Source organism: Somniosus microcephalus, chromosome 10 (genome assembly GCF_052327205.1).
Source record: "Somniosus microcephalus isolate GS21.2 chromosome 10, FLI_Smic_1.0, whole genome shotgun sequence".
Classification (NCBI taxonomy): domain Eukaryota; kingdom Metazoa; phylum Chordata; class Chondrichthyes; order Squaliformes; family Somniosidae; genus Somniosus; species Somniosus microcephalus.
Window position 1 is genome coordinate 25,809,883 of NC_140996.1, and position 22,173 is coordinate 25,832,055.

The window sequence follows — 22,173 nt, forward strand, 5'->3', positions numbered from 1 at the left end:
GCTGCTTTGTGCTGGATGGTGTCAAGCTTCCCGAGTGTTGTTGGAGCTGCACTCATCCAGGCAAGTGGAGAGTATTCCATCACACTCCTTACTTGTGTCTTGTAGATGGTGGAAAGGCTTTGGGGAGCCAGGAGGTGAGATACTCGCCGCAGAATACCTGTTGCCACAGTATTTATATGGCTGGTCCAGTTAGGTTTCTGGTCAATGGTGACTCCCAGGATGTTGATGGGGGATTCAGCGATGGTAATGCCGCTGAATGTCAAGGGGAGATGGTTAGGCTCTCGCTTGTTGGAGACAGTCATTGCCTGGCACTTGGGTGGCACATGTGTCCTGTTTTTTGTGGACAGGACATACCCGGGCAGTTTTCCACGTTGTCGGATAGATGCCAGTGTTGCAGCTGTACTGGAACAGCTTGGCTAGAGGCGCAGCTAGTTCTGGAGCACAAGTCTTCAGCACGACAGCCGGGATGTCATTGGGGCCCATAGCCTTTGCTGTATCCAGTGCGCTCAGCCGTATCTTGATACCATGTTGCGTGAATCGAATTGGCTGAAGACTGGCTTCTGTGATGGTGGGCCCTCAGGAGGAGGACGATATGGATCATCCACTCGGCACTTCTGGCTGAAGATGGTTGCAAACACTTCAGCCTTGTCTTTTGCACTCACGTGCTGGTCTCCACCATCATTGAGGATGGGGATATTCATGGCAGCTCCTCCTCCTGTTAGTTGTTTAATTATCCACCACCATTGACAATTGGATGTGGCAGGACTGCTGAGCTTTGATCTGATCCATTGATTGTGGGATCGCTTAGCTCTGTCTACAGCATGCTGCTTCTGCTTTTCAGCATACATGTACCTGTGTTGCAGCTTCCCCAGGTTGGCACCGCATTTTTAGGTATGCCTAGTGCTGCTCCTGGCATGCTCTGCTACACTCCTCATTGAACCAGGGTTGGTCACCTGCTATGCACTGTTATTTATTATTTAGCTTAATTAGACAGAATATTGGAGAAGGGGGCATCAGAGTTAATGTCTTGCTAAGGGTTTCCAGCAGTTTCTGTTTTTATTTCAGATCTCCAGCCACTGCAGTATTTTGCTTTTTGATTTATTGGAGGGTTGGCTTAGGAGCACAACGAGGTTTTACCTCCGAGCTAGATGTAGCCCAGACAAATGGAATGAAAGTCTTCCCTTTCTCCATTGGCTGCAAAAATCCGACATGAAATTGCACAATCTCAAACCAGTTCTTCAGCTAGCATAAACTGGCATTAATTTGCCAAGTTCACTCAGAGAAGCAGCAAGAATGGTTGATGAATGGGAAAAAAATGCATACTGTTCATCTTGGTGCATGGGGAGTGCTCGGGAGGTTGGGTTTAAGGTATGTTGTTGAGGCAAATCTACTGAAATCTAGCTTCCCGAGGGCTGACTTGGAGGCCCCTAAAGGAAAGTGTTCCACTTACAATATTGATCACCACAGCAGAGACAGATCTATATAGAATATACCCTTGTAGGGAATTCACTTTTCCACAAATAACACAGGTTCAAAGATTTGTACCCGTTAAGAAATTGATCTTAAGCCATTTGATTTGAAGAGTAACCTGTTGAGCACAATACTTTTTTAAATTATTAGGCAGTTGAATGACAAACTTGGAACATATACAAAATGTTGTGAAAATGTTTAGAAACAGTAATACCAGTGAGATACAATGCCTGAGAATCACAGGGTTACAATGCTCCCCAAAACTCTGACAGGGCCCTCTTATCCAAAAAAAAAATTGGACAAATTCTACCCATGACCTAAAACTCTGAATCCACATAGGACTCGAGCTACGCAGTCTGAAGTAGCACGGTGGGATATTTTTCCCCCCAGAGTGCGCTGCTCAGATCGCCTTTTCTATGTACAGAAGTTAATTTTATCACATATACAAAGGAATACACACCTTTTCACGAGCTGCAGCTTGTTTCTCACGGAGATATTTTTCTCTGCAACGGTCACATACAAGATACCAGGTGCTTCCTCCAACACCACCATCACCACAGTTCCCTGCCCATCCGCCACAGAAGTGACCAATGCTATTATAGCCCTGTCCTCCAGCATAACGACCACAGCCTTTAGCAAAAAAAAACAAAAAATCTTTAGTCTTTATAGATGAAACAAAAATTGATTAACTTCATATTCTTTGAGGAACATAAATTTAATGCCAATTCAAATATCTGTATAGAATTAGTGACAATCACAACCATAGATATCCTAATAAAGTAGACTCCAAACAGAAGTGCAAACCCTGGCCTATGTTCAGTCTCCCAATCTGAGCCACGAAAGCAATGTGGTCAAGACATATTAATGCATTGCCAACAGGTTTTATGAAGTGGGTGGGAAGAGTTGCCAATGATTCCTGCTGCTGGTTGCAATCCAGCAACACTCGCCCAAAAGTGTGCATCTATGGAGGTCAGGTGAAAACAAGATCAGGTTCAGCTGTGATGCCCACTCTTGTATGGTTGATAATCTCAATGACTCTTGGGCCATGATATTAATGGGGAGAAGGGGAGGCAGATATCGGCCAAAGAACCCAGCAAGGCCGGGGACGTGGAAGCCCTGCCGACCTTAATAGCAGGGCTTTATTAGCATACTGACGAGTTGCCTCCTGCCCGAGTGCCGGATGAATTGGCGGCCTGACCAGTGGGCAGGAGGTCATAGCCAGTGACCCATGGGGAGGGTCCCCGGCACTGGGAAGGGAGTATCAGCTCCGGGCCATGATTGGGAGTGCTGGGCAAAGGCTGGCAACAGGGAAGGCTGGAGGAGGCTTTCTTGAGGGGCCTGGGGGGAGCACTCCAGCTCCTCCTGGCCCTTAAGGAGTGCTAAAATAGCCACTTAGCTTGGAGAGCCAGCAGCTCCTGCCTTGGATCAGCAGTGAGGAATCCCACAGTTCGGGCCTCCCCTCACTCAAATTGAGTCACGGCACCGATGGTGTCATCAGTCTATGACTTTGGTATGTTAATTAGGGCCCCGCCTGCCTTTTGCAGGTGTGATTTCTGCACTGTAAAATTGAAAGGGGCAGGAATGGTGTTGGGTTGCCCGATTTTGATATTTTAATCCCACCTTCCCCCCTCAACTCCGACCCTCTCCTGCCTGTCGGGTGGGGGTTAAAGCTCAAGCAGTTTACACCCTGACTGAAATCAGTCTTGAAACCTATTGCCAACTACTAATCTACAAAGTTCAAAAACTGATTAATTGTTGCTATACACAAAATGAATAACAATTTGCTGTTTTTCTCATTTAAAATTCAGCAGCCTTTTGAATTGAATCCTAAAAACCAAGGTGTACTAATGTGACTACAACTGTGAAGATAAATAAAAACAAATATACTTATGCTGTAGATACTTTTGGTCTTTTTAACTGATTGACTAACAAATAAATAAGTTAGTTACCTGGATGAACTTGTCTCATGTGATACGTTACTGGATATTGATGAGATTCACCACACAGCTCACATATCGTGTCTTTCTCAGGGCCTCCCATTGCAAGCTGTGCCATTTCTCCAAAGAGATTTCCTCTCGGTCTTGCCTCCGCTTTGTCTTTTTTCTTCTTTTCTTTCTTATTCTTTTTGCTATCTTTTTCATTCTCTTTTTTCTTCAATATAGCACTTGAACCAGGGCTAGGGAAGATCATGTTCTGAGTGGCTGCTTTTATGGTTGCCATTGAGATATCCTCCCAAAAGGCAACAAGATGTTGCAAAGTAAGAGGCAAAGGAGACCTACTCTTCATAGAATGATGGCTCGAAAGTTCAAAGGCTGTTGAATCTACCTTTCCATCTTCATTTTTCTCAGGCAGTGGGGGTTCTTTCAGCATTGAGAGCACCTTATTTTTATTAATGCTGCCCATTTTAGATATGTCTGGGCCATGAGGAGAAATATTAAACATGTTTAGAGCAGATGATATTTCCAATGAATGCCTATTCTTTAGCTTAGTCTCTCTTTCCTCTAGACCTTGTTGGCTGTGAAGGTTGCTTCTCATTGGTGCATGTTCTTTACTGAGGTCAGGATTGAACTTCAAGAAAGATGAACATGCCATTGCATCGTGGACAATCCCTTCATGCCATAAGAAAGCTGCAAACACTGCACGAGCACATTCTGCGACAGAAGGGGACATTGCTTGTTTCGGTGGCTCAACAGATGAATTACTCTCCTCCTTGAAAATGGTTCCCATTTTTTCCTTCTTGGGTCTAGTGTGCCTGGCAGTACTCTTACGACTCATCTTGGGGGACGATCTAGTTTCTTGTTCTTCTTTGGGTGGGGCTTTTCCAATGCTGAAATGGACCTTTGGAGAGGAGTCTTCAGGGTTTTGCATTTCAGCTATTTTTTCAGAGACTGTATCTGAATTACTGGTTGTTGTTAGAGTACTGGATGTACAGATAGCAACTATCTCACTGTGGAGATTTTCTTGCACTACCTGGGGCGACGGCGCTCTGTTCTCTGTGTTGGTGGCAGTTTTTGCCTCCTTGGGCAGTAATTTTGGTTTAGGTGAAGTTGACCGCCCTCGCAGAGGCTCCGTCAGAGGAACTTTTTTCTTACGAACTGTATCAGGGTCCAAAGTATACGAATCAGATTTTGATCTCTCCCGTGGTGGATCCAATCTAATTTTTGCAGCAGTGTTGGCTTTATGAGTTAAGTTTCTCTCATGTGGAGAAGATGGCCTTGGAGAATTAGGACTTGCTGGGCTCCCTTTCCCAGATGATCCCTTCTGCTTTGGCAATGCTGACCGTGACCCTGCTGTTGGTGACTCTGCCCTCAGTCCAGCAGTGGTCTTCTCATCTGTTTTTAGTGACTGCAATGTGTTATGATTTGGGGAAAGGGATCTACTATGAGAGTCTGATCTCAATTTGGCAGCATCGGATTTAAGCATAAGAGATTCACTTGCAGACAGATTTTCTGCATTTTTTGTCTTTGTTTGTTCTGCAGCAGCCTTGCTGATCCGACCTTCAATTTTTTGCAATCGATTTTCACTTTTGTGTTTGCAGGACAAATCAAAGTTTCCAGATACTACAATGTTTCCTTTATCACCTGAAAATCATTTTGGAGAAACAATCATTCACTACTTTACCTTTAGAACAAAAACAGCCTATTCCAATACAGGTAGACTATCCTTTATCCGCACTTCCGAAAACCTCTAATAACCGAAAGTTTTTTCGTGGAGCGTAAGCCGTGCGCACGACATGACCCGAGTGGCGCCAAACATGACAGGAGTGGTCCGGGAGCTCTGCCATTCCCTGTGAGCAGGGCAGAGGGTCACAGAGTTCCCTCCTGGGTAGGAGATTGCAGGCCGAGCCGGGCAGTGTGAAGGAGGTACCGGGAGAGTGAACCCAACAATACAGCGGCCCGTCCGATAGTCTTTTCTTCCCCCACCCCCCGACCTGAGTTGCGGGCCAGCTTAGTGTAGGAGTCAGCCGATATCCGGCTTTCCCACAACTGGCGGCGGCAGTCGAGCCCCAGACCCCCGCTAAGTCAAGGAATTCAGATACGGAGCAGGGGGAGCCGGAAACCTCGATCTAACGGCAGAAATCAACAGCCGTTTTGTTAGGTTTTTTTTCTTCCCCTAGCATTTTTTTTCTTCCCCTAGCATTTTTTTTTAAACAGTCAGGCTGTGGAAAGAGTCTCTGTAGCTTAGCAACAGCTTCAGAGACGCTTCCAAGGCAGGGCCCGAGTGTTTACAAGCTGTTGGTAAGCAACAGTGTTTGTTGTCAAAACCTTCTGAAATCCGAAAATTCCAAAAAACGAAACACAGCTGGTCCCAAGGTTTTCGGATAAAGGATAGTCTACCTGTATATACCCCATTGTCCAGCTGCAAAGATAGATGGAATTCCAGTAACACTCTTTAAATATGGTATTTTTAACAAGTAAATTTAATGCACAGGTAGCTTCCCTCCTTTCCTACAACAGTTTTTTAAGGCAAAACATAGAAGGAAGGAGTTTAAATACTTTATCTTAGCGTGAACATTTAAAAAAGAACTCTGGTTTGGAAACTGCAGTCCTGGCCAAGCACACAGCAGTACTGAGCCCAAATAGCCTATAAATAACTTTCAACAGATTAGATTAGAGCTTTTGTGGACTTTAGCTGTTTGAGCCATGGATTTGTCACTGTCCACTAACGAGCATTAGTGTCACTGCATAATAATACAATTCACATTCAGGTCTTGCTGCCTTGTAACATTGATGAGCAATTGTGATTTTTTTAAATTTTGTTTTATTTTATAAAAACGTGACTGAAAATACTTCAGATAAATAGCTGTTCTTTTGGTGCAAGACTACATTAGCAAAGGACCACTAAAGAGGTGTGGTGATCATTAACAAAAAGACCTGCATTTATATGGCACCTTTCACGACCTCAGGACGTCCCAAAGCGCTTTATAATGGAAAAAATGAATCACCAAAGCTGCTTCTATGAATTCTAAGCAGATTATCATGCTGGTTGATGGTCCAAAAAAAGTCAGAACAACATTTGCATCACTGGCAAATATATTTTTTCAATACAACTCTTTACATATCATTTCCAAATAAACCCGCAGTTTGATTTTCCTTTGCCCAGAACACACTGGGCATTTAAAAAAATGAACAGAGGCAGAACAAACATTTTTTAAAGTCGAAGGTGAAAACTACATCAAGCACGCCTCTCTTTTTCTCCCTGTTGATCCTTGAAAACAAACATTGAATGAAGCTCTGCTTTCAATTAAAAGTTTCACAACTAAAGTCCTCATTTTGTATAACTTTACATAAAAGAACCAAATTGCCATGGTTAGGCTATTGTAATATTGGTATTCCATAACTAGCTTACAAAATGGGTAAATAGGTCTGCAACTTTAATTGTAGAAGGAAAAGGATTTTGCAGTATAAAATACCATATTTAAGCCTTCAATAACTGCAGCTTATTCAAAAAGCCATCATTGGCTTGCCCAAGATTTTTCCAAGAGATAATTAATAGCTTTGTTCACAAACTCCAAAATAATTTTTAAATCTCGAACCCCACCCTCCAGAGCTTTGCGAAAATACTGTTCATTTCTGCAATACATACTAGGGAAAATTTTAGTTTCAAAAGTATTAGCAGAGACCAGTATAAGAAGCAATAAATAATTTTATATTGTAAGGTTATCAAAACATTGGTCACCGAATGTGCAAAAATGTAAAAGAAACAAATTTCAACATGAATCTATAAGCAAGAGCAAAAGCAGCACTGTTATCCTCTGCAGGAGTCCAATGTTCATAAAATCAGATCTTTAAAATTCACTGCATGCATACCCACCCTTTGACTTCAGAGATACAGAGCAGACACCTGACCCAGGCCCTGCGGAACTATTACTTTTGCATGAGCGCTCACGTGAAGCAAGGCTGCGTGATGAAGTGTCTACAGAGGAAGACAGTGGCAGGTAAGCAGCAGAGATTCAATGACAGAAATGCTACAGCAGCAAGAATAAGCAAAGAAGCTGTTTACAGATATATTTACATGTAAAGCACAGACTTAGTCAGCTGTATGCTTGCAAAAGAACTAAAACTTGAAGTTTTGTTTCTGATTTTAATTCTGACAATTCACCACATTTTGGCATTTTGTCAGTGCTAATGCAATGGAACCAAATACTTTTCTTTGTTGTATTTTTTTTTTAATTTTTAAAAATAATGAGCATCCCAGCCTGCACAAGTTACCATCAAGTAACATAACACTGTAAAATCTGCATCAAAAGACATGCTTAAAATTCATGTATAAAATTAAGTTACTACAGTACTCTACTGATGGAAGAGGGTATATAGAACTACAACAGTAAAGCCACAGGATGGAATATGTTAGGCAGGTGAGACAGACAGACTTACTCAGAAGCTGTGGTTGAGACTGCGGCAAGGAAAGGGGCTGTCCAAACACAAATGGGCTGTGAACAAGGGAAGAGGAAGGCTTTGCAGCTTGACCAAAGACGCTAGAAGCTGGGAGGAAAGGCGGTGACTGAATGGCATTCAGTATGGCACTCAGCTGGTCACCTGTAGCAGGCAAAATTATGTAAGACTATGTTTGGCTCCTTCACTCCCTCAATTGATACCTTCCAATGATATTATATTTGGCATGAAAGTCTGAGGAACATGAATCTGGGGTACACAGCCTATTATATTTTTCATGCCACCACATTTATCCAGCAAGTTAAAAACACGTAGTGGATGAATCAAGACCTGCAATCTGCTCTTAATTGTTGTTGAACTGCTTTTAAAGCATTTAGGAGACGATTCTTTATGACTAGGATATATGGGCAATCATTTCTAAAATCTAAGAGATTACGTTGTAGTAATTTAATAATATAATTCCCATAAATCTGGAAGACTACCATTCCAAATATATACGCTCACAAGTAGTAACATTTTGGACCTCAATTACTATCTCTGAACTTTGTCTTGAAACCTTTCTACTGGATAAAAGCCAGCATGGATTCTACTCACTCTACTCTTTTGGGGTGAAAATAACAGGAGCAAACAACCAAGTGTCCCTGGCCTAAAGGACCTTTCTTTATGAGCTCGTAAACAGAACTTACGCACATCTACCATCAAAAGTACTGTAAGAGTTCATTCTGCCGTGGGAAAATTCTCAAGCATTATGGGGATTTCAAAGAAAGACAGAGGCTAATCTTTCCCAAGTCTCCTGGGTAGCTATTTTCATTACAAGGATCTGCTTTGTTTGCCAAGTTTCAGATGTGATTCCCTCTTCTGACTATCCTGCTAATACCAGGGAAGCAGTGATTGTTGGGCAAAAGACAGCTTCTTTCAAGGTCCTTGTTATTCTTCTGCCTGGCTCTCTTTGAGGGCTCCCTACATGACTTAGAGTTCTCGATATTCTTGTGCTGAGAAGGAACTGGATTCACTGATGCATTTCAATCAATACCATCATATCTTTTAAAGTCATTTTCCAGTGCTTTAAGTATTCATGACATTTCTTGCTGAATAGTGTGCAACAAACTATGTTCGTATCAGCTTGGCTCAGCTGTGGCGCACTCATCCAAGCCAGAGGCTGTAGGTTCAAGCCCCACTCCAGGACTTGCACACATGATCTTAACTGACACTTTGATGGCGGTACTAAAGGAGTGCTGCATTGTAGGAGGGCGTGTCATTCAAGTCAAACACTAAAACAAGACTCTGCCTGCCTTATCGGGTGGATGCAAGATATTCCATGGCACCTTTTTTGAAGAGGAGGAGGAGCATGGCATCCTCTGGTGCCCCAGTCAACATTCATCCCTCAACCAACACCACTAGAACAGATTAACTGATTGTTCATCTCAGTTCTGCTTGTGAGACCTTGTTATACAAAACTTGGCTGCTTTGCTTGCCTACAAACAAGTGACAGCACTTCAAAACTAATTACAGTAAACTCTTTCGTATCCGGCACCTACGGGACCAGGATGGTGCCAGTTGATGAAAAATTCCAGGTAACAGAGAGGCAGGCAATTTTTAACAAAAAAAAATTAAAACAATGGACTAACTCGGCCACCGCGGGAAACTCGGACTCGGGAAAAACAAAAAATGGATGGATTCGGCAAGATTACCGGTTATCTATTTTGCCAGTTATTAAAGAATTCCGGATGATTAAGTGTCGTTTAAACAAGAGTTGGCTGTGAAGTGCTTTGGGATGTCCCAATGTGACAGGTGCTAGTTAAATAAAAATACTTTTGCTTTTTAGGCATCTCTTGAGACTGTATGCTGGCAGAAATGCAAGCACTTACTTTTCTTGTCATTTACTAGTGGGGCCTATACTAAGACTGACATGTTTTGAATTGTATTATCTAAAGTCAATGAAGCAAACTGCAAATTTTTGACCAATGCTGCACCCCAGACCTTGGTTGACAAACAATACAAAAATAACCATGCTTGAACACAGGAAATTGATGACTGATCCAAAGCCTTTCCAAACTTTTGATGAAAACTGTAGTAAGAGAATTTAACCACAGGAGAGCCAAATTAAAATACGCAGCATATCTATTTTGCAGGGTGCCAACAACTGAATCAGAAGAAATGTATACTTCAATCTGTGCTCCAAAATGGTTGACAGGGATTTGACGAGTGATCTCCAATCTGTAGAACTCAGCTTCTTTTTTTACTCCCAAAGCTGTCACCTCTATGCCCAAGTCTAATCTGCTGTCACCAAAATTCCGAGAGTCAGTTTTGTATCTACTTGGAGAAAATGTTTCACCACAGAGGTTTCAAGAACCTTCTGTCAGATATTACATTAATGGTTGACAATTATTTCCAGGGCACATGGGTAAAGCACTGTCCACACTCTCAACCACTCAGAGAGGAACACCATTCTGAAATTAAAATCAACCTGCTGGAAAGGACAATGCCCAGAGATGCTAGAAAACAGACACCTATAAAACAGAAGGCCATGTTGCAGCCTCAACAGAGATTGCCACAAATTATTGAGAAATGCATCACTCAAACATGGCGAAAACCTAGTCGCTGAAATGTGGTCCCTGCCGAGTCTTGAGAGGAGCATAAATGAGGATAGACACAAATGGACAGCTACCACATAAAGGCATTCCCTGTTCATAACTTGGAGGCAAAAAATTAGATTAAAAATTGGCTGTCTCAGAGATTGTACACATTGTGTATTTTAGAATTTCCTAAGCCGCTGGTAAATTGCAAAAATTGAAGCAAATATCCTTGAGGTTATATTCTGACAAGCACAATCTTCAGTCAAACTTCCTGAAGAATTTGAAGCAGAGGTTATTTGTACTTTAAGAGAAGAGCACCGAGTAGGTGGAAGTACAGGATTGGACAGAGTACCTCAGGACTACTTTTGGACAAGACCAAGAATAAAATCTCCTTTCTTGGCATGTTTGAAACTCCTTTACAGCACCAAAGGAAAGCCAGCTGGTCAACAACCTTGGTTCAGCTTACAAAATGACTCCAGTGTAGGGCTTCCTGAGCAATGTAAATGGACGGATTACTTGGAGAATCCCTGCTAGATGTACATGTAACTGTAACCTTGATTCCCTAGCCCAAGCACTGGCTGCGATATACCTCCACAGATCCTTAAAAAAAGACTGGGTCCTTTGTGAGTTCAAGGAATAGCTTCACTGCTGGGTGGCTATAGGAGATGCACTTGTAAAGTATTTGTTCACAAATCTTTATGGTTAAATCCTGACTTATAAGTGCCTGAGCTCTTCGTAGAGTGCCTTGTGGCCACAAAAGAACAGATGGTTTAGACAGTTATCAATGGGCATTATCCATTCTCCCTCCACCCATTGTCATTTTGGAGGAAACTTCAAGAGATGCGACTGGTGGCAATTATACAGATATACAGAATCTGCTACTTGAACTTGTTCTCTGGTGTGCAAAGTACTTATCCTAGACAAGTGCTTTGCCATGCTTCTGCTGATTCAGGAGTTTGACTGAAAAGTAATCACAGAGAAACATGAAGCAGTTCAGGAGGTGGTGTACAGAGACCATGTACTTTGGCTGTGAGAGGATCTATTAGGCTGGTCTTTACTACAAACCCCTTGTGCTTACTGGTACACAAGGAAGGAGGTTGGTGCAAAAGAGGCCCCTCCTCCTCCACTCCCAAAAAAGAACTCAAACAGGCATTTTGAGGGATTTGAAAATGTTCAACACCTGGGGAAGATGCCTTGAGACACCTTTGGACCAAATATACATTAGAATTAGAATGTCTGATCCAGAATGGGTTTGGCAAATAATGGATGTCCAACTGCTGGATGAAGAAAAACTCTGTAAATATAGAGTGTTTTCTGGCTCCATCAGGGCATTAGCAGCTCTTGAATCTCAAACCATACCACACTGGACGAAGTGTGAAACAAAGGCCTACTGTTTCTTTACAAAGAGGAAAGTAGAAAATAAGTATTCCATGTATTGTTAACCAGGCAACTCTAGGATTCCCTTGCATAGCTCACAGCGGCCAGTTTTAGAGCAGTACTTGGTCAGGAAGTAAGTCAATTAGGTCCTTGTTTGACCAGGAATGGTGCCAAGATAGTCAAGAACTAGGAAGGGGGGGGGGGGGGAAAAAAAAATTATGAGGGAACTTAATTTTAAACAGGGCAAAAAGGCAGCGTGCGGAGGTGAAAAAAGATATTAAATAATTTGACAGATATTTTACACATGATTGAGGTCATCAAATCTTGTTGAATACACAACAAGCTTGTTGAATCATGTTGTGCTTAAAATGTTTTCCATAAATAGGAGACAAAGATAGAACCTCTGCATTACAGTCCATTCATTTTGCAAGTCAATTAACAGAAAACATTTTAGACAAAAGTAATTAGATTCCTAAAATGTACCACTATGACCAAGTGAAAATTTGGAATGGATAAGGAATTTCTATCGAGACACAAAATGAATTACACGGCAAGTTACTTAAATTTCAAGCTGAGTTTTGAACATTGTGCTGTACTCGACCAATGTTACAAAGTCGCTGGGTGAATGAAGTTCAACAGATTCCATTGAATTAGCAAGGAAACAAACTTTATTTTGGAAGGAGGATGGCAAATGTTACCTTGTTACAGTTGTTAAAAGTAATATTTCTTCCTAGCTTTACTTGAATGCAGAAAAACAAATATATACTCCATAATATCCCCCACTTACCAGGCTCTGTGAAGGACCCTAAATCAAGGTCTGCAGTTACTTCATCTTTAAAAAAGAAAAATTGAGATATATTTAGCAAAAACCTCGTTAATTCAACGTTATTGTCAAGTTACTAGTCTTTTAGTTGCTTTAACACAAAATGGAAGCAATGGGGTGAATGAGCAATGATCGAACATAGCACATGTGACTCAAGCACCAGTATGTAAAGAAGACACCACTGAATTATCCTCAACATTTGCTTTGAAAATTGCTATGGCATATTTTGAGACACACCCTGAAGGAATGCTCCTTTATGCCAGTAAATATGGAGCTAGGAAGGCCCTCACTCCAGTTAATTTATTATTTCAAGAGAAGGGAGAGCGAGATTTCATTTTCAACAGCAATGAACTTAAGTATTTATCTTTTTAGTGGAACTGGACACAAGAGCTTAGGTTTCCTGATTGGCATAACATATTTTAACACCGGTGGTAATTTCAGGTAAGCGATAAGACACTTAGGATAAAAACAAGTTTACTAGCTATTAAAGTTAAAAAAGAAAATCTGAACCCAGCGAAAATTTAGGCGCCGACGAATAAGTGACAACAGGAATCCACTTTGATGCCAACCATAACACACTTCAAATACAAATGATTGTGTATGTTAAATATGGTTGATATTGCGTAGGCGCTACTGTACTTAAAGTATACTAGTAACATCTGTAAGTAGTCAGTCATTAATTATATCAAAGTCTGTCGGAAGCCTTTCCTGCTTTCCAAACCCCTCACCCCGCAAAAAACGTGGAATGGAGAACGCTCTAATCAGAGCATTTTGAGCCCAATTAACGAAACACCTCCTTGAGAATGATTTCTGAAACATACATGCATTTGTAAAGTAATCTTGAACTATTTTAAAATAATGGAGTTGATCCTTCTCAACACTCCAAAGCTCTTACGTCCTCTATGATACTGAAAGAATCTTTTGGCTTTTTGTTGGCTGCAATGTTGCAAAGCACCATGTGTAAACGTTTCACCAATTAACTGCTCTGACTTCACATGGTGCCTCAAGGTCTGCAAGTAAGTCAAAGGGCAGCACAGTATGCTGCTTTATCATTGAGTGGTAGGGTACATGAGGAACTACAAACATACATGCAGCAAGATCTGCAGCCAGATGAGCCAAACAGAGGCGTTCTCCAATAAGAAGAAACGGAAAAATATTAAACACTTTTGTACACTTAAGATGCCTGGTTGCAGTAACAGAAAAACACCTGTATACCAAACTGTCCACAAAGGGCTCGATTTTAATAGCCCTGAGGTGGGTGGGCGGGCGGGCAGTGAAAAATCGGAAAAAATGGCTTCAGATTGCCACGCCACCTCCATCCCGCCCCCATGCTATTTTCGTGAGTGTCGGGTCAGCCGCTTCCAAACTGACCTGACTGGAACCAGTAGGACAGATAATTAAGGCAGTTAATAGCCTGTTAACTGCCTTGCTAATCCTATTTTGATAGTGGTTTCCCATTTTCGTGCTTCTGGCTCCTGTTTCCCGTCTTGTCAGAAACAGGCCAGCTGGAAGGAGACGAGTTGCCGGAGGACACGATTTGCAGTCATTGGTGCAGCACTTCAAAAGCGCTCCTGTAACATGGCTGACATTCAAATGCAACAACTTTGGGATAAGATTTTGCAAATCTACTGACCTTATGACTGTTCAAGCTGACAGCCATCTGCAGTGTGACCTGATTGGAATAATTTCAGGCCACTTCGACTGTGCGCTTGCAAGCTTTTTGCCTCAAATGAAATCTATAGCAACGGGATGGGAACCATTTATAGCCTCTCATCCTGGTCGTCAGATTCGGAGGAAGAGCAGCCGCAGCAGCACCACAACCAGCCACGACAGTAGCACCAGCACCAGGAGCGCCAACCTCCTCCTCACCCGCCTGATGATGCACAGGGCGGAGGGTCTCAGCGCAGGGCTGCACCTCGTCGCAGGAGATACCCCCCAACACGGTTTACAGGCAGAGGATCAGCTTCCTCAACATGACGGAGCATCAGTGCCAAAGGAGGCTGAGACTTTTGAGCGACGTAGTCGCCGACATCTGCGCAATGCTGCACCAAAACCTGGAGCCCAGAGGAGCGTGTGGACATTCCTTGCCAGTTGCTGTCAATGTCACCACCGCACTCAACTTCTTTGCTTCGGGCTCCTTCCAGGGATCAGCTGCAGACATCAGCGGCATCTCCCAGTCGGCTGCTCACACCTGCCTCACGCAGGTCACTGATGCCCTCTTTGCAAAGGCGCACAATTACATCCACCTCTCCACGGATGGCCCAAGTGTGACGGTGCGTGCGGTTGGCTTTGCCAATATGGCAGGTTTGCCAATGGTGCAGAGCATCATAGACTGCACACATGTAGCCATTAGGGCCCCTATCACAACCCAGCTGTATTTGTCAACGGCAAGGGATTCCACTCCCTGAACGTCCAGCTGGTGTGTAACCACAGGAAGATCATCATGCATGTTTGCACAAAGTACCCTGGCAGTTGCCATGACTCCTTCATCCTGCGCCAGTCTACTGTGCCTCAGCTATTCCATCCGCCAAACCAACTTTCCAGATGGCTTCTTGGTGACTAGGGCTATCCCCTGAAAAAGCAGCTTATGACACCGATGAGGAGGCCATCAAACGATGCTGAGGAGCGGTACAATGTGAGTCACATATCCACCAGAAGCATCATTAAGAAAACCATCAGCTTGCTCAAAATGCACTTCCGATGCCTAGACAGATCTGGAGGAGCCTTGCAGTATGCACCAGCCAGGGTGTCCAGAATCATCGTGGTCTGCTGTGCGCTGCACAACATCGCACAGCAGCGCAGCTTAACAAGTGGCTCAGCACAGCCTCCGCGGAGGAAGAGCAAGAGGAGCAAGGCCTTGCGGGGCCGGATGTGGCCAATCCAGCAGCAGGCGATCACATTGCTGGCCGTCAGGCAAGGGATGCACTCATCCATGCCAGATTCGCGTAAGCTTACACTTCAACCACAGGTGGCTGGCATATGGAGATGAATACAAGTCTGACACTCTCAAAACCCCAGGCATCATCTGTCCAATAAACGGTGGTTTGCGCTCAGTGTCACCACCAACATTCTACATGGAACTCGCCCTGAGCCTTCACTCTTGAACTTCCATTTCCCAGAACACAGAGGCCACACTTTAGGTGATCTCAGCAGATCATTAAACCTTTTGACACTGAACCCATGTGCGTCTGCACACAGACCTCGAGCTCACCTCCTCAGCAATTTGCAGCCAAGCTGCTTTGGTTTGCTGAGGAGGCCTCCTCTTTCCGTTTCCAGGGACGAGGACCTCCTGACATCCTCCAACTCCCTCCACAAGAGCATGGAGCGAGCCCTCATTGAACCTGGGTGCAGCCTTAGTTTTTGGGGCTACCACTCCTGCAGCAGCCAGCACCTTTAAGAGAAAAAGACCTAATGCTTTTGGAAAGGGGATATGGCCCCTGTAAATTTTTACTCAAACAACGCATCATCAGAGGCGAGAATCTGACATGCTCCAAGCAATTGCCTGGAGGTACCTGCACATCAGCTGTAACGAGGCCAATCAAGGTAAAATCGTCACTGCTAGGCGGCGGCATCCGGGAGCGGGTCCGAAAGCTGCCGAGCAGCGGGCTCGCCCTTAATCCATTAATAAAATTGCGGCCAAAGATTTTGTTGTGACGGAGGAATTATTATTTTTTTTTTTAATGGATCTCTTAAATGACAGTCAGCTGGTGGCACAGTAGAAAGGTGAAGAGAAGCAAACTTAAAAAAAACATTTCAACATGCTTGTCTATTTAACCCATGCGGAGTTCATTTTTCTTACATCTTTTAGATTCACACAATGGTACATCTTTCCTTCCTTCCTTTCAGAGTTACAAAGAAAGGGTTTATATCGGCGAGCATATTTATAAAAGCTATTGCAGAGATTTTCGTATATTTGTCAGACAAATGCCTACTGTATTTAATAATTCCAAAAAGGGGCAGTACCAGAGATTAAATTCCAAATTTGATTTCTGAACATCCAAATGCTTCCAATTAATTAGCATAGAAACAATTAAAACAGACTTGGGTAAAATAAACCAAGCTGAAGGTGCTTTTTTTTTCTTTATTCATTCACAGGATGTGGGCATCGCTGGCAAGGCCAACATTTATTGCCCTTCTGTAATTGCCCTTAACTGAGTGGCTTGCTAGGTCATTTCAGCGGGCTGGTAAGAGTCAACCACATTGCTGTGGAATAACAACAGAAAATGCTGGAAAAACTCAGCAGGCCAGGCAACATCTGTGGAGTGAAAATAGTGTCAACGTTTCAAGTCAAACTCTGGGTCTGGAGTCACATATAGGCTAGATCCGGTAAGGGTCACCATTACTGATACTAGCTTTTTATTCCAGATTTATTAACTGAATTTAAATTCCCCAGCCGCCATAGTGGGATTTGAACTTGTGTCGCCAGATCATTAGTCCAGGCCTCCGGATTACTAGTCCAGTAACATGAGCACTATGCTACCGTTCCTTCAACTAGTGAGTAACAAAAACAAGACCGTGCAAAATTCATACAGTTATGTGGATTACCTCCAATGAAATACACACATGATTTTCACACACCTTTGGTATTTGCAAGGCTATAGTCAAATCCTTGAGAGTTGTTGCCACTAGCACTCCTGTTGAAGGTGGGAGCCGTGAAAGGACTGGGAGGAGGTGTCTGAGGTGCTTGATCCAGCAGTGCTTGTTCTGTCACAAAGAAAACTATTTTAAGAGCTTTTGCAAAAAATTGTAAATTAAGCTAGAGAAACTCAGCTCAGATTTAAAAATGCATTTATATTTGGGGTCAAAATTCATTAAGTGTAATCACGCTCTTACAACACAGGTTTGCTACTGCATTTATTTTCCCAAAAAAATTTATGCAAATGTTTGGGGTTACACAAAGATTAACAGCATGAGCCTTCCAGTCTCTGCATTAGACTTAATCCAGAATACCTTTTGGCTGGAGGGGTGGTGGGGGAAGAGAAAGGGGAAAACACTAGCCATGACTGAACAAAGGAGTTTGTGATTTGGGGTCCTTGGCCTTTTGACAGAGGTCTCATTTTAGGACTAGCTTAAATGGTACACTGGGTGAGTTTGTATTGGGAAAGAGTTCTGAAGTTGAGGCCAAAAGACAATTTTATAACTTCGGTTTGCACTCCTGGTAACATATTTACTCAGTGAGACACGCCTGAAGACAGCAGGCCCTGACTTGATCCTACAAAATCTCCATCCAAGGTAAAACACATAGGTAGGGACTATCTTCTTCTGGACGGAGTTACGGCAGGGCAGGACTTCTGCCCTCCCTTCCAATCCCACCCAGCCCCAATCCATTTACTTGCTGAGTGACTGAATGTGCATGGTATGCTCCTGGTGGGATGCCCACTGCCAAGGGGGTGGAGACTGTCATTGGTCCTCAGGGAAATACTGGCAGCGCTGCTGCAGCACCTGAGGAGATCAGGCCACAATTAAAGGGGCAGAAGCATCTGAAACACTGATGGAGTTACAGTCCTGTAGTTGTCAGCCGAGATCGAGGTCTGCATAGTTAAGTATTTGAGGCCAGACTGGAGAGAGGAGGCTGCTACAAGGCCCGCTCCCTCCATTTGGAGGGGGGAGGGTGGGAACCTCGGGGCCTTGACTCCTGCGTCCCAGAGCCTATCACCTTGAGGTGGTGGTAGACCATCACCCAAATTTTCCCTCATTCTCTATTGTGATCCCACTCAATTTTGCGGAGAACCACCCCTGCCCCAACATGATCCTTACCACAGTGTACCTGATCTGATCTATATCAAGGACAGATTCTCTCTCTGATATTTGCATATGCTCACTGAACATATCCAGCATTGAATGTAAAATTGATGCCGATAACATTGTGAGCCAGAAGGAGGAGAATTTAGGCAATCGTTTTCCCAATACTTTATGGCTGGTTTTCCCAGTCAGGAAAGGGAAGATTTACCCATCATTTTGGGCATGGTCAGAGGATCACCACATGAGATTCAATTTAACAGTTCTTGGAAAACAAACTATAACTGACCTGTTTTGTTTCAAGTTTACTTGAAATTTCTAGCCAACATTATGTGTTGCAAAATTGTCATCCATGGAAAAACACTGGTCATTACATGGTTACAGGGAAGATTTTCATACAGGGGGGGGCACACAGATTTTGAAGCCAATACTTGGCGTAAAATTCAGGAGGTTAGAACCTGATAGTTCTATTGAAAATGGAATGCACAGGGCTTACCATCATGAGAAATAAAAAAAGCCCTGTGATAGGAGGACGACATATGGACGAAAACCCATGAAAATGGGACACCCAAGGCTCTATGGTATAAAGTGCAAACTAAAGATTCATGTGATGGAAAATGATTTCAATGGGATAGCCATTTCAAGTGGCACCTCGTAGGATTCAACTTATACCTTTATATGCAGGATCACAATGAAGAATCAGGTTATAGCTTTCAACTTTCAACACCTTTTGAAAATACTATTGCAGACAGAAGTATTCTGCACGAAGAGATCAATTGAATTGTGAGCAACCTACCCTCTTCATGTCTTAGGTACTGGTTACCACCTCGGTCTCTGGCCAAGGACCAGGCCTCGCCATCACCGCTTTCACAGAATTCCACCATACTGTTCTTATCAAGCTGGATCCACGTGCCCTCATGGTTTGTCACCTATTATACAAATGACACTTTTGTCCTGCTCAATATTTAACAATAGAATTGGGGTCTCTGTAGAGCCGAGATTGTTGAAATAGTTTACATCTCAGAATTTAAATGTCTTAGCTGTTCCAGCTTGCAATTACTTGGAAAGACCCTCTACCTACAAATTATTGCAATATGTGATGTAAATAAAAACACTGAATACTTATGAAACAAATTTGGATTGTGATAGCTTCTTGAATTTCTGAAATTTTAAACCATTGACTGTTAAAAAGACTACTCTGGATTTAGACACAATGGGCCAGAATTTGCTGGAGCAGGGCATCTCACGCGTGCCCGGTTAGTTGAGACTTTTTCCTGCAACCTTCAGCTCAAAATGCTTTTGCCCTGCAAGTTGCTGGAAGTGTGAGCTGATAACTGGGCAGTGAGGGCAATAGGACATCTGGGACCATGGTGAACGACGGAACCAAGTGCGTACCTCCTTAACCAATTAGATTAAAGGATTCAAAAATAAACAGAGGAAGGATGGAGAAAGAGGGTGAATCCAATGTCAAATTAGGTACAGAAAGAGAAATAAAGAGAGGGAACAAAAGATTGGATTAAGAGATAGAAAAAGAGACAGAAAGGAAAAGAAAAAAAAAAAGATTAAAAAAATGTCAAATTTAAAATTAACAATTGAACACCTGAAGGACTGAGACTCCACACTTTTAAATGATCACTTTCTGGGCCAGAGGTTGAGTGGCAGTCATTAACAATTATCATGTCGTTAAAAGGGCACTTGCACTTATTAATTACTAGACAACTTTCTGTGGGGAGTTTAATGGGCAATTAATGTGCAAATGCAGCAACTTCATGAAATCCACGGGGAGGTTAAGCGCGAGATGATGTTTTCGCGAAGCTAACTATGGAGCGGCGCAAATCACCCAGCAACTTGTGTCAATTCACAATTTAAGGGGTATCTCTTCCTCGTCACAAATTGCTGGCCAATTTGCACATTAATAACCGTGTGCGTCGTTTGCATGCCGTTATTGTTTTCAGCAAATTCCAGCCCAACAGATTTTAAAAAGTGTGGTCTGTTAGAATTGTTTTTCAATGTACAGCACCATTCTTAAATGCTCTTTAAGATACCATAGTTAGAAATAATAAGGATCTACGTTAGCAAAGATTGGATCAGAGTAACTACAGTTTTTGAAATGTGTGAATTTTTTCACAGTTTCACTTAACACTTACTGCAACTACTAAATTTAGAATAAGTTTGACACTGGAGTTACACACACAAAAATGCCAGATTCTGCCAAGTAATTTCAGTAAAATCTGGCTTATAACACAATTATTTAGATGTCTATTTTTGGCTTTCAAATTATAAAAGGAGCAACCAGAATATATAGAGGGTTTACAGCAATTTATATAATACACAGGAATATAAGTTTTATTTTTATTGATCTGCCATTTAAAGATAGAGTGATCAACATGTGATATTTATAATCAGTAAAGAATATTAGTTTCTGAAGTTTAGAATGCACAAAAGAAAATTAAATCAAAGCAATAGGTCATAGTGAATCATAGGAAAAATTCTGTAGCTCAAAAGCAGAGTATGCACCTGAAGATCACCAACTTTGGTAAGCATGGTATAAAAGCTTCCACTATTTGTCACAGCACCCAAATGCATCAATTCCCATTTTCATAATGAAGAAATTATACCAATACCAGATGTCCTCTTATAATATTATGCAAAAGCTTGAGAAGACATCAGTTTTGCAGTATTTGCTCTAAAGTGTTGATTGGTACCTGCAAGAACACACTTTCATGAATCCATACCTCGCCTAATGCCTTGACTCTGTTCCCAAGAACTAACATTCCAATGGGGATACCTCTAAGGTTAGGGCAGCTCCTGATGTTGTGCCCTGAAGGCCCAGTCTTCACTACCTTATATACTCCTGGTCCGCCTTGCAGGAACATCTTTTCCTGCTCTTTCAACACTACTTCATGGGACCGACGTGAATTTACTTCTCTGAAGTAATCATCAGTGATGGATTTAGGCTCCTGGAAACAAAAGCAGACAGATATTTGTTGCGTTAAAGTATTTGAATATAGATTTTTAAACCAGACTCAACATGAAGCACAAATTAAAGGTCCCACGGTTGAAGCAATGTGAATAGCATTTACGCAACAGAACACTAGAATATAATCTGTTTTATAGGGTGAAATTCAACTGCCTTTGCCATCAACATGCAAATCTGAACACCCAGTCAGAATGCAACCATGTGGCACAGCATCACAGTGCCCTAGGATGAGACTTGCTAAACTCTTCCAACTAGAAGGATGTTCAATTGATAAGTCAGTTCTGAGACTCAAGTTTGCAACTTTCTCAAAGGTAGAGGATGCTCAACAATGGCCTGTTAATCAACTTTAGCGTTAAAAAAGAAAATGGCTTTTGCAAGGATTTCTGCACGATCAGTGAAAGTGTTTCAGTGGGAAAACCCTCACTTTGGACATATCACTTGATAAGTGTTTTTGGAAAAATGTTACAAAAAACATTCTGAAGCATGGCTAGTGCTGGTGGTGTTTTCACCATGAAATCAATAGTATAACTATTGGTACAAACTAATCTAGATATTTAATCCAAGATACTTTTTATATCCCACTAGAACCAATACAATTATAACCTAGCAAAAGAAAAAATAACACACTCTTCCTGCCAGCTGTAGCCAATACACTGTAATCCAGAGCAAAATTCCGTCTGCCATGTGATGCAAAGGTACCTATCCCGATTTGCAACACTAACAGTAATGGAAGTTACAAACATTAATAATAAAATGAGAGCGCTTACTAACAAATGAACATGTATACAAAGAAGATGTCACATTTCGCTACCT

At 42.4% G+C, this 22,173-nt stretch overlaps 1 protein-coding gene across 14 annotated transcripts in view; it reads right to left on the reverse strand.

Annotated features, from left to right (window-relative positions):
- mycbp2 (MYC binding protein 2) overlaps positions 1–22,173 on the reverse strand; it is a 230,805-nt gene that overhangs the window by 51,869 nt on the left and 156,763 nt on the right. For 10 of the 14 annotated variants that reach the window (XM_085998525.1, XM_085998512.1, XM_085998513.1 and 7 more), the window contains 7 exons: positions 21,116–21,340; positions 19,177–19,309; positions 17,220–17,345; positions 12,606–12,650; positions 7,285–7,386; positions 3,420–5,051; positions 1,931–2,100 (listed from right to left, as the gene is read on the reverse strand). In XM_085998525.1, the coding sequence (XP_085854651.1) occupies positions 1,931–2,100; positions 3,420–5,051; positions 7,285–7,386; positions 12,606–12,650; positions 17,220–17,345; positions 19,177–19,309; positions 21,116–21,340 (2,433 nt within the window). Of the gene's footprint in view, positions 1–1,930; positions 2,101–3,419; positions 5,052–7,284; positions 7,387–7,847; positions 8,010–12,605; positions 12,651–17,219; positions 17,346–19,176; positions 19,310–21,115; positions 21,341–22,173 lie in introns of all 14 variants that reach the window. The other 4 variants (XM_085998516.1, XM_085998515.1, XM_085998524.1 and 1 more) reach the window with 3 other exon arrangements.